The sequence below is a fragment of the Ovis canadensis genome, chromosome 14, assembly GCF_042477335.2.
Source record: "Ovis canadensis isolate MfBH-ARS-UI-01 breed Bighorn chromosome 14, ARS-UI_OviCan_v2, whole genome shotgun sequence".
Lineage (NCBI taxonomy): Eukaryota > Metazoa > Chordata > Mammalia > Artiodactyla > Bovidae > Ovis > Ovis canadensis.
In genome coordinates this window covers 67,049,092-67,065,734 of record NC_091258.1, presented here as the reverse complement: position 1 = coordinate 67,065,734, position 16,643 = coordinate 67,049,092, and the positions used below count along the sequence as shown (strand labels likewise).

The 16,643-nt window shown below is 48.2% G+C and overlaps 1 protein-coding gene across 1 annotated transcript in view; it reads right to left on the bottom strand.

Annotated features, from left to right (window-relative positions):
• Positions 1–16,643, bottom strand: part of ARHGAP35 (Rho GTPase activating protein 35) — a 115,181-nt gene that overhangs the window by 59,561 nt on the left and 38,977 nt on the right. Inside the window, exon 2 of the mRNA XM_069549271.1 lies at positions 12,340–16,216. Coding sequence (XP_069405372.1) covers positions 12,340–16,023 — 3,684 coding nt within the window. The 5' untranslated portion in view covers positions 16,024–16,216. The remainder of the gene's footprint in view (positions 1–12,339; positions 16,217–16,643) is intronic.

Sequence of the window (16,643 nt, the reverse complement as noted above, 5' to 3'; positions counted from 1 at the left end):
AAATAAGATGATCCTTCGTTCCTTCCTAGAAGTCACCTCGCTCAAGCAGTAGGAGTAGGAGAAGCAGCAACAGCTACTGGAGAGCTTACTACGTACCAAGGAAGTTCCAGATACCGTTTCTATTCAACCTTGCGGCGTTCCACTTAACCAAGGAAAATGTCTCACAGGACCTAGCAAGTAAGCGACAGTGCGAGGATTCAGACTCAGGAGGGTCTGTCTCCAAAGTCCATGCTCATAAACATTACTGAGATATTTCGCTCCAAAATTATTCAAATCTTTTATTTTGAAGATTACACGAGGAAAAAAAAAATGCTCTAGACCAATGCTAAGTTTTCTAAAGCTACAGAAATATACCTGAAATTTTGGCCTGTTGTTAAAGTACCTACTGAAGAGGAGGATAACCAAATAGGATCAAGGTAAAGGTACCCAGGTATATCTCTAGCAATTCAGTTTTATTAACAAATTAATGACACCAGAAGGGCAGGTTTATTTACCAATATGTCCAACTTTTAAAAGTACTTAGGGATCTTTGGATAAAGTCCACTAAAAGGGACAGCTAACTAGCTTAAATAGGTCGGTATCAATCATTCCCTTTCCTCATCCTGCTCATCCTCATTCCTTTTCGTATCCCCTTTACATGGGAATAAATCACTTCCTATTTAGTCTGAGATTCGCTGAGGACTTCCTCTGCAAACATGTGGCAAAAAAAAAAAAAACAGGTGAGAATAAAATGCACTCAAAAGAACAAGGCTACTCTGGGTTGCTGGCTGATACTATCTCATATGACAGACCAAAGGCCAAGCGGTCCAACCCGCATACATCTCGCCAACTGATCTGGAGAACGGTAATGCCATGTGAATGGGTCCAAGGGTCCCAGAGAAGAACCTGCTCTCCACACAGCCTACCCATCCCTGTCGCTGCAACACGCCCATTCCCGGTGAAACCACTGCCACAGTCTCTCAGCTTGTGGGGCGTGGCTGCTGCTATCTCCCCGTTCAGACTGCCTGAGGCAAACAGGCCCTGACTTCACACTTTTTATCAAAGAAGTATGGAAAAGAAAGTGACTTACAATTTATCTTCACATGAAATAACTTAACCAACCTGGCCTCTCTCCAGCATCTTCTACTTACATGAAGTACAACATAACATAAAGGATTTAAGCTTCCAAATCTAACAGAATTTGGGTTTGAATCCCAGGTGACAGGTTCTATGTGGTCAAGCTGCTTAGCACCCCGGGGACAGTACCCTCCTCACAAGGCGGTCCTGAGGGTGAAGTGATATGATGTACTTGGAAGTGGCTCGGTGCCCAGAGGACACAGTCGCCCAAGAGTGTGAGCTGTTACTAAAAGAGGAGGACTGAGCGTTTTCCATCATTACACACAGCAGCAACCGGACAACAATGAGTCAACTGAGGCTCTCTCTTAAGGCCGCAGCATTTAAACGATTAGCTGCAGGGTCTGAACACACAAGGAAGACCATCTGGATTTAAGTGGCATTCTTTTGGCCAACCCCAATCCGGCAGAATCTGCCAGTCGAAACTACCACAACAATACCATTGTTCTTCAGTAAAACCTTGAGGCTTCCAAATAAACTGCTGTTATGGAATGGAAAAAAAAAACTTCAAGAGAGCTGCCAGGAAGCTATTTCTAATTACTATAACGCCTCTGACCACAGTTCTAGTAAACAGACAGTAAACGTTAATGTCATACTTCCTCCACCCTCTCAATACTCGAGCTGATGAAGTGTGTTCTAACAGTTTAAGTTAGCTAGAAAATTTAACTTCCATCACCTGAACTAAGTACCGGATTCTGTTTTAAATTCTTTATATGTATATTTCATTCCAGATTCACAATAGATCTGTGGGTACGGGTGTTTAAAACTCTATTTCACAGATGAAGAAGCTGAATCCCAGAAAAATTCAGTTACTTGCCCCAGTCAGTTCTGGCTACAAAACCTGCACTCGTAACCACTACGGTTCGTTACCTTCCCCTGAGAGTCCTTGGGATGCGGCGAACACACGGGTGACCAAATAAGTGACTGAGGGCACACTGACAACCTGAACTTCTAAAGGGAATGAAGTCTCACATAAAATGCACCAGGGATGTTTAAGCTGCTCAAAGAAGGAATGCGGCATGATGACAGCTATTTCAAACAGCTACCAGGGCTATTTCATGGAAAGAGAGCAGATTATCTTGTACAGTCATGTTGGGAGAGATGAGACAAAGACAAAGAGGCAATTTTGGCCAGAGAAGTTTAAAAAACAAACAACCCCTCCGCCCCAGCTTTAAAAAGGAAAGACTGCTCTGTTAATGTTCAGAGCAGAGGCTGCAACCGACAGGCAACACTCATTGTCAAGGAGACCCTGCCGTCAGATGGAAGGCTAAATTAGAGAGCTGCTCTTACCCTCTCACCTCAGAGTCTAATAAGATCTAATCAAGCTCAGCACTCCAAATTACAAATGGAACGTGAGCTCTGGCAACAGCATCAGCTCCCCTTGTTGAATGACCCGATGTTCACTCTCATTCTCTCTAAGATTTAAACAAACTCTGCTTTACAGAACGCCAAAATATTCCCTTGAAATAACTGAAGGCTCTCTAGGGTGTCACAAAATCAGGCAGGGATTCTTGCGCAACTAATTCTAAACCTTCTGAGGAAGGAAATCAAGACTGCGGTACAGGCCAAGAGTCGGGCAGGACTGTTGCTATGACAGGCAACACCGCAGGCATGAAGGGTTACTGGGCACATGTCGAGATGGAAATGCCATTCTTCTGAGTGGTCTGCCAGATGTCTCAGTCCCAGGTCAGACATGTGTCGCTCATCAGGGCGTCGGCAGAGTGCTCTCAGCAGCAGGTCCTCGGAGAGAAGAAAATAACACCATCCCAACAGCTATCTTCCTCTGGGCTCGCTCATTAGTGGGCTGGACTGAAAAAGCAGCCAGCTAGAGGAAACCAAGCCCTGAGAATAAGCTACACATCTGCGTGTCTAAGTTTAGAGTCGGACTGGGTGCAAAATGGGAAAATAAGAGGCATTTATCAGGAGTGGCCGTGTGCTAGACACGCTGTTAGGCGCTCTGCACTTATCTGAAAGCTCACACACACCCTTCAAGGTAAGGGTTATTAACCCCTTTCTACAGATATGAAATCAGGGGCTCAGAGAGATTCACACTCAGCACTGAGAGAGCCAGGGTTCAGAGGCCAGTGACCTACGAACGTCAAAGCCTCCTGTCCTCTCTCCTTTGTGACCTACCTCCATGATGAAACGCCACTGACAAAAACGAGGGACTGGGTCAGCTCAAAACCTCTTCACTTTGTCCTACAGATAGGCATTTTTCGAATAAATAACATAGTCCATTGTTCTTCATTTCACAGTTTCCTTAAAAACCTGTGAAGTTGTTTGTTGTTGTTGTTGTTTTAAGGAAAAAACTTTTTTCCTTAAAAGAAGTTTCCTTAATGCCTGACTCTTAGGCCTGATACTAACCAAGTAGCAAAGAAAGAAAGAAACCAACAGTTTATGCCAGTGTTGCAGCGCGGAGAAATAGTGGTTGGAATCTGCCCCTGGCCTCTCGGCCCTTCCGAAACAAGAGTGTAAAGGGGAAACTCCTGCTTATGGGACAGTAAGCCCAACCCACAGCTCCTCCAAGTTCACAGGGCAAGAAGATTAGAATGCCCGCCAAACAGCAAGGAAAAGCCAAGAGAAGGTGCCCTTCCACCCGTCTGTAAGATGACTGGGTTCTAGAGCCACATGCGCAGCTGACACATGAATAAAAACCGTTTCCAATGAAGCACAAGGCCAATGTTTCTTCACAGTTTTTCAAGTTTAGCTGAGATGAGGACCCTCTCTGTGGGCAGAGTATTTTTCTTCTTCCGACATGGTGCTGCTCTTCCTAGGATGTGAGGGACTGAGGCTCAGAGCGTCTTGTTCATACTGACAGTGCTGCACCACAGACTCCGCTTCAAGAAACACATGAGGGAACCAACTCCCCGTGTCACCCTGTGCGCACTGCACAGGCAACAGGCGTCCACACACACACAGGACCGGCTTCCTAACGGGCTAAGTTCCTAGCACACAGGAATCTACACAATCTTCCTTTTTTCAAAGAAACTCATTTATTTTCTTTCCGGCTGTGCTGGGCCTTCGTTGCTGCCTGTGGGGTTCTCTGGCTGCCGGGCGCAGGGGCAGCCCTTCGCTGCAGGGCACGAGCTCCTCTCACTGTAGCGGCCTCTCGAGCCGCAGAGCACGGGCTCTAGGGCTCAGGCTAAGCAGCTGCTCCGCACGAGTTTAGCTGCTCCGCAGCACGTGGCATCTTCCCGGACGAGGGATCAGGCCCGTGTCTCCTGCACTGGCAGGCAGATTCTCATCCACTGCACCACCAGGGAAGCCCCTACCTTTCCTTTTCAATGAATTATACCCAACGTCACATAACAGACTTGCAGCAGAGCTAACATTAAGACCAAAGTCCTCTCTCACCCTCGATGAATTTATAATCTACTTGCATCAGAGAAGATGTGTATCTACAGCAAGCAAAGGTGGTCTAGACACCAGATAAATACCAACTGAATCACAAAGGAAAACCAGTCTCCCACTGCTTCAATGGGAGTTCAACCACCGTTACTGGATAAAGAATATTCTATCTTCCATGGAAACAGCAGGAAGCTGCGTAGTGATCTGAAACTGTCAACTTCAAATATTCTCTCCCGGTCTCCATAAATACCCTTATCCATGTCAAATTACTTATCCAGATTTTAAGGTCAGAAAATATGGTCACTGGAGTTGTAACACCTAACACAACCTTCTAAATGCTTGGTAACCTACCTAAGAAAGTAAGTAAAAAACAGAATCCAGCCTGTGTCTTTCATTTTTGAGGAGGAATGTCATATACAGAACATAGTCTGGAATTGGGACAGTGTCCTCTGAATGGAGCAATTCTCCCCTCGAGAGCGAAAGTGATACAATAAGCGAAGCCCGAGAGGGTCACCCATATGGTTTGCCAAGCTGTACAGTGGCCCACCCTGAACAGACTGCAAAGTGGGCGAAATCTTAGAAAAACCTAGAGATGCTGTAAACTACATTACCCCAGGTTTTCCCAAAGTGTTCTCTTGCATTCCATATCCAATATTACAGCTTTCTGACTGGTGATGATTCTTGCATATTTCCAACACAACTTCCAAACGACCTTTTCAATTAAGTTATTCGTTCATGCCCCAGATGTATTCTCGGCTGGCTGCTGCTCCCGCTTCTGGCTCTGAAAAAAATCTAAGCCCAAGTTTAACAGAAAACCCAAGGATGGAATTGTTCTTACTGGCAAACCCTATTATGAAAGCACAAATGCTAAGCCTTGCCTCCTTCAAACCTGGAGCACTTCATTTAGGGATGAACCACCGAGCAGCCCAAAGTCTCCCAGCAGCCCCAAGCCTCGCAAGATGGGGAAGGAAAGAAAGGCACATCACCCCTCAAAGGCCCCAGATAAACTTAGAGACCATAGCTTTTTGCTCCACGTGGGCGTGAATCTGGGTCAATCCCTGCTGAATGGCCGATGTGACAGGAGGCTAAGCAGAGAGGAGGGTCCACTAGTTTCAGGAAATGTTCATAAACATTCTTGCCGATTCGCCACTCACTGAGTCTAGACTTCTCAGAGTTGTGGGGCTCGGATTTTACCTGCTAGCCTCCTCTCAAATACTGGATAAAAAGTATTCAGAAGGCCTTTCTCTATGGAAGTAGAGGTGATTCCCTGACTCGAGCTGAAACAACCTGAGTTTCTACAAAGATGTGTCAGTATCACTAGGCAGTAGAGAAGAACAAGTTGACTCAGTGAAGATGAGAGCAATTTTCTGTTCTTTGGAAAATAGATTTAGGTTGCCTATTGTCACTTTTCTTTTTGAAGAACAGGTGTGCTAAGCTAAAGCAGACAGTTAAAGATAGCCTATTTTTGTCACCAAAAACAAACTACAGCAGTTCTTTGGGCTTAAAATAAACTGAGAACCGAGTGACACCAGTTCAAAACAATTTCTCCAAGTTCCAGTTGCTATTTCAGCGTCTCCATGCCTTTTTTGTCCTCTATTCAAGCAGACACTGAGGCTAGAAACAAACCATCACGCTGTTCTTAGGGGCAGTGTGGGGAAATAGATGTTTCTAGATAATAACCAGAGTCCTTTGTCTGAAATGAACAAGCTGACTGGGTTGACTGAGTGCTCCAAGTGTGTGCCTGGCTATTGAATATTACCATCTTTCTCAGAGACTGGACTCTAAAAACCCACAGAAAACAGAAGCCAGAAGACTGGGGTTCCCAAATCTCAACTCCTCCGCTTAGTAACCATACTAACTTGGGGGCACTAAATGAGCCTCAGCGTTCTCATCTCTAACACCTGGATTTAAAAAAAAAATCACTTCCTTAAGACTGGTAAGAGAAACAGATGGTGAAACAATGGATGTGAGAATGCCTGGCACTGGGCCTGGCACACAGGAGGTGCCCAGCGAATGCAGGGAAGCACATGCAGAGCCTGCCACAGGCCCACAGCCTCTGCTGTTCTGCCTGGTTCTCTCTCACTCTGCGCATGCCACGTTTTCTCAGCTCCAAGTTCCACACCTTTTTCTCAAAACTTTTACCCCAAGAAGCCTCCATGTTCACTGACTTTTGCCTGCTACTGCTGCTACTACGTCGCTTCAGTCGGGCCCAACTCTGCATGACCCCAGAGACGGCAGCCCACCAGGCTCCCCCGTCCCTGGGATTCTCCAGGCAAGAACACTGGAGTGGGTTGCCATTTCCTTCTCCAGTGCATGAAAAGTGAAAAGTGAAAGCGAAGTCGCTCAGTCGTGTCTGACTCTTCGCGACCCCGTAGACTGCAGCCCACCAGGCTCCTCCGCCCATGGGATTTTCCAGGCAGGAGCACTGGAGTGGGGTGCCATCGCCTTCTCCAGACTTTTGCCTGCTGTACTCCTTAAATCTCAGTCTTAGGACTCCCAGGGTGGTTAAGAATCTGCCTACCAGTGCAGGGGACACAGGTTTGATCCCCAGTCCGGGAAGATTCCACATGCCTCGGAGCCACCACACCTGTGCAACACAGCTGCGGAGCGCACATACCTGGAGCCCGTGCTCCCCAACCAGAGAAGCTACCACCACGAGAGGCCCACGCACTGCAATGAAGAGCGGCCCCTCTTGCTGCAACCAGAAAAAGCCCTGCGTGTGCCAAGCAAGACGCAGTACAGCCAAAGATAAATTATGAAGAAAAAATAAGTCTCAGCTTTATGTATCGTTTCCTCAGGGAGCTTTCCTGGATAGCCTGCCCTAGCTGAGGGTAAAATTTCTTGCTATACGATTCCTTAGCACCCTGTCCCTTCACTCTGGCCACATCCAAAGTGCATGTAAATACATGGATAAAAATCCATCTTTCTCTGTTATGGTAAGCTAAACGAACACAAACACAACTACCACACGTATGATACTCAGCACAACGCCAGGCATACAAGTGCTCAGGAACGCCCATGCATGGAGTCGAATGCTTCTTTCCTAAAAGAATGAATGGACATGTGCTTTGGAGCAAGCGTGCATGCGTGCTAAGTCGCTTCAGTCGTGTCCAGCTGTTTGCGACCCTGTGGACTACAGCCCGTCAGACCCCTCAGAGAATCCCATGGGATTCTCCAGGCAAGAATACTGGAGTGGGTTGCTATGCCCTTCTCCAGGGGACCTTCCTGACCCAGGGGTCAAATCTGCATCGCTTATGTCTCATGCATTGGCAGGCGGGGTTTTTTTTTTTTACCACTAGCGGCATCTGGGAGGCCCTTGGAGCAAGAGCATTTCTTTTCAAAGAAAAAATTCTTTCAGGAATCAGAAAATCCAAGGTCCAGTCGGCATCCCAATACCATTTTTAAGATCAAGGTATTCATCTGGCCTTAAGAGAGCTCAGAGTAGGGCCAGCCTCTTCTGAAGCACACACTGGGAGTCTTTCCCGGGTAGGTTACAAAGAGCTCGTATTTCACACCATTCAGCCTGTCAAAATGCAACATCCCTCCCGGTCGAGGGAGCAGTCCAATTCCCCAGCTGGTTTTTATTCACACTAGAAACTTTAACTCCGTTCTAGGCCTCACAAAATGAGAGCTGTGTCCACACAAAGCCACAACAACCAGCCAATTCACTGAATCCGATGAAATAAGCCAATTCACCGGGGGGGACACAAACTGTCAAACTGGTTACTTGGTGCCTTATAGACCAAACAATGCGTGATTGAATTGGTTTGCTTTTCAATAGGTGTCTTGTCATGTGGTAGCTAGAGTGACTGAAAGATTTTCTTTATGATTCTGTTTTGTCTATTTTTTTTTAAACACAAAATAAGAGCACACCAGACAGAAGGGTAAATAGCCAATAATGTCTTCTCTTTAAATCCGTGGTCAAGTACACTGAATTCAGCAATTTGAGCTTGCCCAAACAGTACATTTGTGGACCAAGGCACCCTAGCCTGTTTTTCGGCTTTAAAATAAGACCCCGCTGCTCCTGGCCTCCTCTTTGCAAACGCACGGTGCTGGGGGACAGAGACCATGCGCAAGGACAATCCCTGCGGACAAAGCGCCTATTCATGGGCCCCAGCGAAGTGCGCTCGTAGATTTCCAGTGTCACTCAGCTGAGTGCGGAAGGCTCCCGCTATGAGGGTGGGTTGCTAAATGGTTCCGCTGGGAAAAGGACCTGGAATGAGAGTGAGCTTCACAGTCTGCACTTTCATTATTAGAAACAAAAGCCATTCCCTGAACTCCAACTCCAGTTTTACAGGAAAGAGCTAATCCAGCATATCAGCCAAGGGCACTGAGCAGTTTTTCTTTCTCCACATGACACAGGTGCCCAGAGCATAGCTTTTTTGGCTGTCGTTAGGCTTGTTGCTAAGGTAAGGGCTAAGAAAGCAGCTAAGTGACATACAGGGTTAAAACTTACCGAAAAGGGAGGGACAGTGTTGGGTCCCTAAAGCTCTCAGCAAGACCAGACCAGTGTTCTCCTGTCCTTGAATTCAACATGCTTATTTTCACTGTTAAGTCTTTCCTTTCCTCACAGCACTTCTTCAGTTCTACTCATTCTTCAAGGTCAAGTTAAATAATAACAGCAACGAATGCTCATCCGGCACGCAGTAGGCTGTGTTTTACACGCACAGTCTCATTCCACTGCTCGCACCCTACGAGAAAAGTGCTACTGCTTGGCTCCTCTTGCTGGAGGGACGTGGAAGGTGAGTCACATCCCCAAAGGCCCAGCCAGGACGAGGAGGAACTGGTGGAACTGGCATCTGATGGAGGGCCCCCGCCTCCCAGAGCCCGAGCTCCCCATCACCGCACACTGCATGGCCTTAACCAGCCACAGCATAGGATGCCTGCTCCCCTCGCCCTCCAAGGCAGGCCACCTATTTTCAGAAGCTGCGCGCGTCTCGCTGCCTCCCCGGGTGCTGCAGCGTGGGCGAGAGCGACCTGTGCCATTTCCCCAGTGGTGTCTGGCGTGCGGGAGGGACTACGTGCGCTGTTCCCCATTACCACCTGGCTCTCCCCTCACTTCAAAAGAAGGCTGTACTGCTCAGAGACGGTCAGAGACCAGGCTCCCCCGTGTAGGGGGTTTGGCCCTCTCGGCCCCATGGGATCCTGCTTTTCCAGTAGAACAAGTGTCAGTCTGATTCCTTAATGGCAGCAGATTTTAATAGAAGGTTTGTGCCAATCAGGAACAGAATCAAGACTCCGCTTCTCTCTGCATTAGGATGACAAAGCTGCGAGGCTCCTTTTAAGGCACCATTTTCCAAGGCAGGAAAAGACATTTTCACCTTTTACTCACTCTTTCCAAAGGATACTCCTAAATGACTTCTGGCACGCTACTGCTCTGGGGCCAGAGGTAATCGTTTCTGTCTGACTTGAAGAGGTGGGGCCCAGATAACCAGGAGGGACGGGAAGCTGGTCACTGCTTGCCGCTGGCCCAGCAACCCCGTACGAGGCAGTCCTAGGTGAGGAGATGCGTGTGGCCAGCACGGAGGCGGCTGTCTCAGAGCTCTCTGTAGCCAGCGGTTCTCTGCAGAACCCACTCTTTAGAGCACAGCTTGTTTCGGGATGCATTTTACAAGCGTTATTTTCAGCAGTATTATAAATGTGGCTAGAAGTCAGAAAAACAGTTCCGATCCACAGTATGGTACTATGCCACCTTCCTCATTCCCAGGTGTGCAAACAGCCCCCCAATTAGAAGACTGCCAGCATTTCGCTAAGCTGTGCTGGCAACAGTCTTCACTGGGAGGAGGAGAGGAAAGTCGCAGCGTTCAAAATGTTTGGATTCCAGGATCATCACACAGGAGAGCTCCGGGGAAACACTGGCAGGCTGCTCAGGCTACTTTCTGTCTTCTGAAATAACAACTGCTTTCCACTGGCCTGCCCACTACCAGCTTTTAGAGAACAAAAAACTGATGGCAGATGAAGGTTGGCAAAAGTAAAAGCAAAGCATGGGGAGAGCACACAGAAGAATGTCCATGTTATTTATCAACTTTCAGCGCAGAACGGGAGGGGAACAGAACGCACAACGCTACTGCCCTGGCCCTCTGACGCTCAACAGGCCAGAGGGCTCTGGAAGCTCTGGCCAGGGCGACAGAGGAGCAGGCTGTGCGCTCTCCGGGAACAGGCAGGGTGTGGACAGGCTTTCCCTGTGAGGCCCACGGCACCACGCTCCTCCGTCTCCAAGGGCTCTCTCAGCCAATATGAGCTGCAGAACTGGCCACCAGACAGCATTCTACATCAGAACTGTCAGCTCTCAAAACAGCCTGGACTCAAGAGCCCTCTGGTTTGGTCTATCTTGCAATGATGAAAGTTTGGCACAACCTTTCTTCCAAAGCTCCCTGAAACACTTTCAGATACGTGACTTTGTTCTCTGCCATTTCACAGCAGGGAGAGGAGCAAAAGCTTTCAATGAAGAGATACCATCCTGTACACCAGTGGTCCCCAACCTTTTTGGCACCAGGGACTGATTTTGTGTAAGATAATTTTTCCACGGACTGGGAAGGAGGTGGAGATGGTTTCCAGATGATTCACGCACATTACCGTTAGGGTGCACTTTATTTCTAATCCAATGTCGCCGCAGATCTGACGGGAGGTACCAGCTGGCAGCCTGGACACTGGGGCCCCTGCATACACAGTGCTGGCGGAGGGCCTGTGTGTAAGAGTTCTGTTGTGGTGTCTCACTGACAGGCCTCCTCTGAGAAATAAAGGCTGTTTCCCCTACTCTAACTGGAGGGAAAAATAAAGTTGGGAAATGTCAAGCCCACGAGGACAGAGCGCACCGCCCTCTACACTGCACTTCCGCCTGCCGCTGCGCTGGGGGCTGTTTCCTCTGCATCCAGCAGCAGGTCAACCTTTCCCCCTTTCCGCCCCACCTGTGGTCCCTGAATCAAATCTGCAAGTAGTAGCAACTCACTTAAAGAGCTGGAGGGCACTTCGATTTTACAAACATGAGACAGGTTTATAACCTGCAGAGGCAAGATTATTTTTCATTTATGTAACTGAAGACCTTTCAATGATTTACATGCACAAATAAAATAATCATCCAATTTTTCCCTACCTAAAATGCAGCAACCTTTACAGATCATCAAGGGGGAAAAGGAGTATTTAAGAGATGTATGGATGAAATGTTCCTTCCTCAGTCAAAGACTAAGGACCGTGATGCTGGATTCCGGTGTTTCAGTGAAGAAAGGCCGAGCACGTCGTCACCGGCTTGGCTGCTTGTCTGGATACTGACAAGTTCTACGTGATCTGCCCATTTCAGTAATTACCTAACTATTGTTTTGGACAGACTTCTCAGGTTCTCTCTCCAAAAAGTCCTTACCACTTGAGAGCTACCAGTAGTAGCTTTCCGAGACACTCTTTACTTACTTTTTTCCAACTTTTTATTTTGTATTGGGATATAGCCAATTAGCAACATTGCGATACTTTCAGGTGAACAAGGAAGAAACTCAGCCATATATATACATGCATCCATTCTTCTCCAAACTCCCCTTCCATCCAGGACGCCACACAACCTTAAGCAGAGTTCCACGCGCTGCACCGGAATCCTTGTTAGTGATCCGTGTTAAACAGAGCTGTGTGCATGTGTAGATCCCAAGCTCCCTAAATACCCCTTCTATTCTCCAACCATGAGCTCCTTCCCTGCATCTGTCTCTTTCTGTTTCGTAAGTTCATTCGTATCATTTCAACACTGCTTACTTTTTAAGGCAAGTCAAGGAGGAAACACACACAGAGCGGTTTTTAACCAGGCTAAGCTGTCCTTGAAAATCTTTTGTCATCATCAATGAACTCTCCCCAAGACACTGTGCAAGTCACTCCAAGAGCTCTAAAGTCATGTCTTACCTTAGTGTTTCTTCTTAGACTGCGAAGAATATTCCTCCTCCTCGGGTCTTCGTCGGTCTCATATGGAATGACGGCGTTGTCTCCTTTATAACCCTGGGATGCCTGATCCTCCTCTTTCTTTCGGATGGGCCCAAGCTCGTCATCACTCCCCACGCTGAAGCTGGTTCGGTAACTGGCAAACCTCCCCAGCCGGCTGCATCTCGTCCTGTACAGCACTGGCTTGCTCACGATGGATACCTTGCGGCCCCGCTCCAAGGAGCTGGTGTCCATCTCGCTGTCGGAACCATTCCCGCTGCCGTTGGACTGGGCTTTGTTGATGTTCCGAATGGTGATGATCTTGCCCTGTGTGCTGTCATGGGGCACCGAGTATATGTTTTCTTCTTCGTTCCTTGGCTTGACCACAGCGTCCATCGGTTCAGCATAATCAGAAGGATCGAACCCATCTGGAGGTAGCCAGGTGCTCGACGAGACGGACTTCCTCTGTCCATCTCTATGGCCCTGGTCTAGGTAAGACAGATCCCCCTTGGTGATTTCAAAATGGACAGGAGGCTTTGGTTTGACTGGCGGAGGTACCTTGTTGTTCAGTTTACTCTCAAAGTTGCTCATGATGAAGGACAGCCCATCATTTCCCTCCAGTTCCATAGAGAGCTTGGAATGGTCTTTGGACAGAGGCGGCAGCGGTGTGTCTTCTCGAAACACGCTGTACGACGGGGTCTCGATGTCCTCCTCTGAGTCCTGCAGGTTGGAGTTGCAGAGTGGGGAGCCTGCCCGGGGGGAGTTAAACACCTCTTCGGTGGTGCTGCAGGCCTCAGCAGCATTGTCGTACATATGCGTAGCCTCAATGATGTTCTTTTTGTCCACCACATCTTTAAAAAAGGGGTGGAAGATCTCAAGTTTATGCTGGGGTTGGCTACAGGGGATACTCGTGAACCTCCCGTCAATTTCTTGAGCTATCTCCTCCCCCTCGGTCAGCTGCTCCCGACTTAAGTCATTATCCAGGACATCTACAGCGCCGTCAGTGAGTGCAACCAGCTGAATGGGGATAATATCCTGCACTTCACAGAGAAAGGCACGTAACATAGCCAAGGAGGCCTTACGTTTGGCTGAGTAAAAAACAATGTACCCATGGACCAATCGGCTTTTTCGGATGCTAAATGAGGAATGGTATGAAAGGATAGACAGTTCGATGCGCTTCTTGTGTAGTCCGATTGGGAGTTCAAGTAAAACAGAGTTGTTGCTTCCACAGTGGGAAGACTTACAGGTCTGGGACTGAAGGACGGGAAAGAGTATGTCGTCTGCACTAAAAGGATCCCCACACATCAGACACATGACAATCCGCAGGTCGACGTCAGCCAGGTCTTTGATGCTAGCGGTGGAACTGACCAGGTTTAAGTTACGCTTGGAGTCCAGGAGACCTTTCAAAACCTGACTGATCTGCTTCTCGTTGATGTTGCGCCCATAACCGATGCCAGCGGAAGCAGGGTCGAGAAAGACACACTGAAGTTTGCTAGCAATCTGCTGACCCTGCTGTATTAAGCTGTGCAGGGTCTCTCCACTGGTGTCTCCTCTTTTGTTAACTAAAATTAAAGTCAGGGGGAGATGGGCTAAGTGATTATCTCGCCGGCCAAGTGTGGACTCTCTGCTCTTCTCTATACTCTCTACCACGTACGACAGAGACTCCTTTGAATTGTAAAGGCAGAGACAACCGTGGGGCTGAAACGTTGGTGTCTGGAAAGAGTTCACGGGAAGCCTAACGTTCCCTTCTATTGGCCTTAGGGAGAGCTCATACATTTTCCCGTCTATTACATACTTGTCATCATTTGTACAAAGAGCTCGAATCTCATTGGCCAACTCCCGGGCAAGGCCGTCCTTGCCCAAGATCACCAAGTTGATTCTATCAATGTTGGGGTCAGAGAGTGAATTCTTTTGATTCCGGTCAGATGGTCGGATAAACCGAGAACTAACCAAGTGCTCAATCTTAGCGTCCACGCAGGCGGGGCAGCTAGGACACGTCTCCTTGGTTGGGTGGTACACGAAATGAATGTGCTTCAGAATAAGGGCATCCCGCTCTGCTTGGAGCTTCTGCAACGCTTTAAACCGCTGTTCCTCCCCAAGCACATCCTGGATGACACCCATCTTCTCCTTGCTGGGCTTAGCATCCAGCTCCAGCTCATAAAACAACTCTGAATATTCCAGCAGCAGCTCCTGAAACTCTTCCTTCGCTTTGTCTATAATCTGCTTTTGGTGTTTGCCATAAATATCCATGTACACAGATTCCTCTAGCCACTGGTAGAAATCTTCGTTCATAATAAAACTGCGGGCCTCTTCCCAAGGCTTGCCTGGAGTGATGAAAGGAGAGGTCTCCAGGTTTTCTTTAAATGCCCTTCTCATCTCAGCTCGTTTCCTCTCGTTCCGTAGCTTCTCTAAGTGGGCCTCGTACAGCTGCTCTGCGGGGACGGTGTCCATTAAGTCGAAGGGAATCCGCTCATTCTCCATGTTGTCAATGTGGCTGGTGGCATCCCACGGTGTCTCCTCAAGCACAACAAACCACTTCAAGAATTCTGGCTTGGTCTCCAGCAGCTTTTTGGCTTTTATGCAGCTTAGGTGGTCTATTTCATCTAGGTTGGGGATAAGAGCTTCAAAAGCTAAGGGCAGGGCTGCCAGGTAGAGCTTCCTCCTGCGCTCAATGTGCTCATGCTTGAGGCGATGGATGTGCTGGAGAAACAGCTTCTTGGCTTTCTGAGTCCCTTCCAGGTAGACGTAGTCCTGGTACTCGGGAGAGGCCTGCATCTTTCGGCTGACACTCAACCAGTTCTCGTTGTGGTTTTTCACAATGCGACTCACCAGCCACTCATATTTGTCTTTTGCTGTAGCTATCTGTTGGCTCTGCTGCTTGAGAGCTTCAAAGTATGGAATGATTTTTGTCTTTCCCCGACTCTTGTCAATGAGTTGCACTAAGGTGCTGAAAGCTAAGTCCACATTTACATTGGATCTTGCTGAGGTTTCCACAACCTGGAGGTTCTTTTTGCTTAAGGCAAAAGTATGCGCATCTCTAATGTACCGCTCAACACCCTCATCACACTTTGTCAGGACAACCACTATGGGCTTTTTTGTTTTTGCGAGCTGATTGTAGAGATTAGAGACGAACTTGAGCTGGTCATCAAAGTTCCTATTCATGCCCCTGCTAACATCAATACCAAGAAGAAAACCGTCAATCAGCAGCTTTCCGTCTGGCATTTGCTTCTGCTCAAAGTCCTGCTCCAGCCCCAGCTGGTCAGTGCAAAAGTACATGAGTTTTTCAGCTGATGCAAGCTTGGTTGCAGCGGCTCTCTTGATATACGGCTGCAGGGTCGTGCTCCGATGAGGTTGAAAAGTCTGATCATCAATGAATTCGGTCTGCTCCACAACATGCATCTTACATTCCACACAATCCTCCAGGGAACGGCTGACTTCTCCCCAGTAGAGAAAGTGGTCATTATTGACCACTCGCCCACCAAAGTCACTGGTGCTAAGGACAGAGGTATGGTCCAAATGAAACTCGTCTGCGCTCGGGCGCACGAAGCGGTTGCACAAACAAGACTTCCCAATGCCGCACTGGCCCTTCTCCTTCTCCGTCCCAGACAATCCCACCACGCTGATGTTGTAGGTGGGGATGCGGACATCTTGCTTTCTTGCCATCATCATCGTCGACACATCCTGCCACAATCCGCCACTTCCAAGATCAGATTAGTGTTTTCCTGTGGACCCAAAGGCTTCCCCACATTATCAGTGGGGGCTGGCTGCCCACGAAGCAAAAGTGTCAGATCTCATAGTGTTTGTATACCAGTACGAGGTCAGTTTTTGCCACTTCTCATCACCGAATAGCCAACATTTCTTCCTAGATGGAGGGAGAGAAAAAAAGAAAACCAATCAGTATTATAATTTTGAACCCAATTTTAATCACCAAACGAGCAAAATCCAATTTTGTTCTTCAACAAATAAATAATTATAGTAAACATCAAGTATACCAGGCCTTAAGCTAGGGAAAGCCATAAGAGCAAGTAAAGTAAGACTGACATCTGTGTGCCTTCGAGAGGTACGGTACCACCTACTGGAGGAGGACGCCCCAGGAAGCGGCGTGCTGAGGACTAAACAAGGCCTGCGCGCTCCGCGGAGGCACAGCTGACGCCGGGCTAGGGCAGGAGTGGCACCGTGTGAGCCTGGAACAGCGTGTTGTAAGAGAGGGAAGAAGTGCTTGAAAGGCTGACAGGGTACCTCACGGGGACGCAGGAACCGGTCTGAAGGGGTACCAACTGGTCAGATCT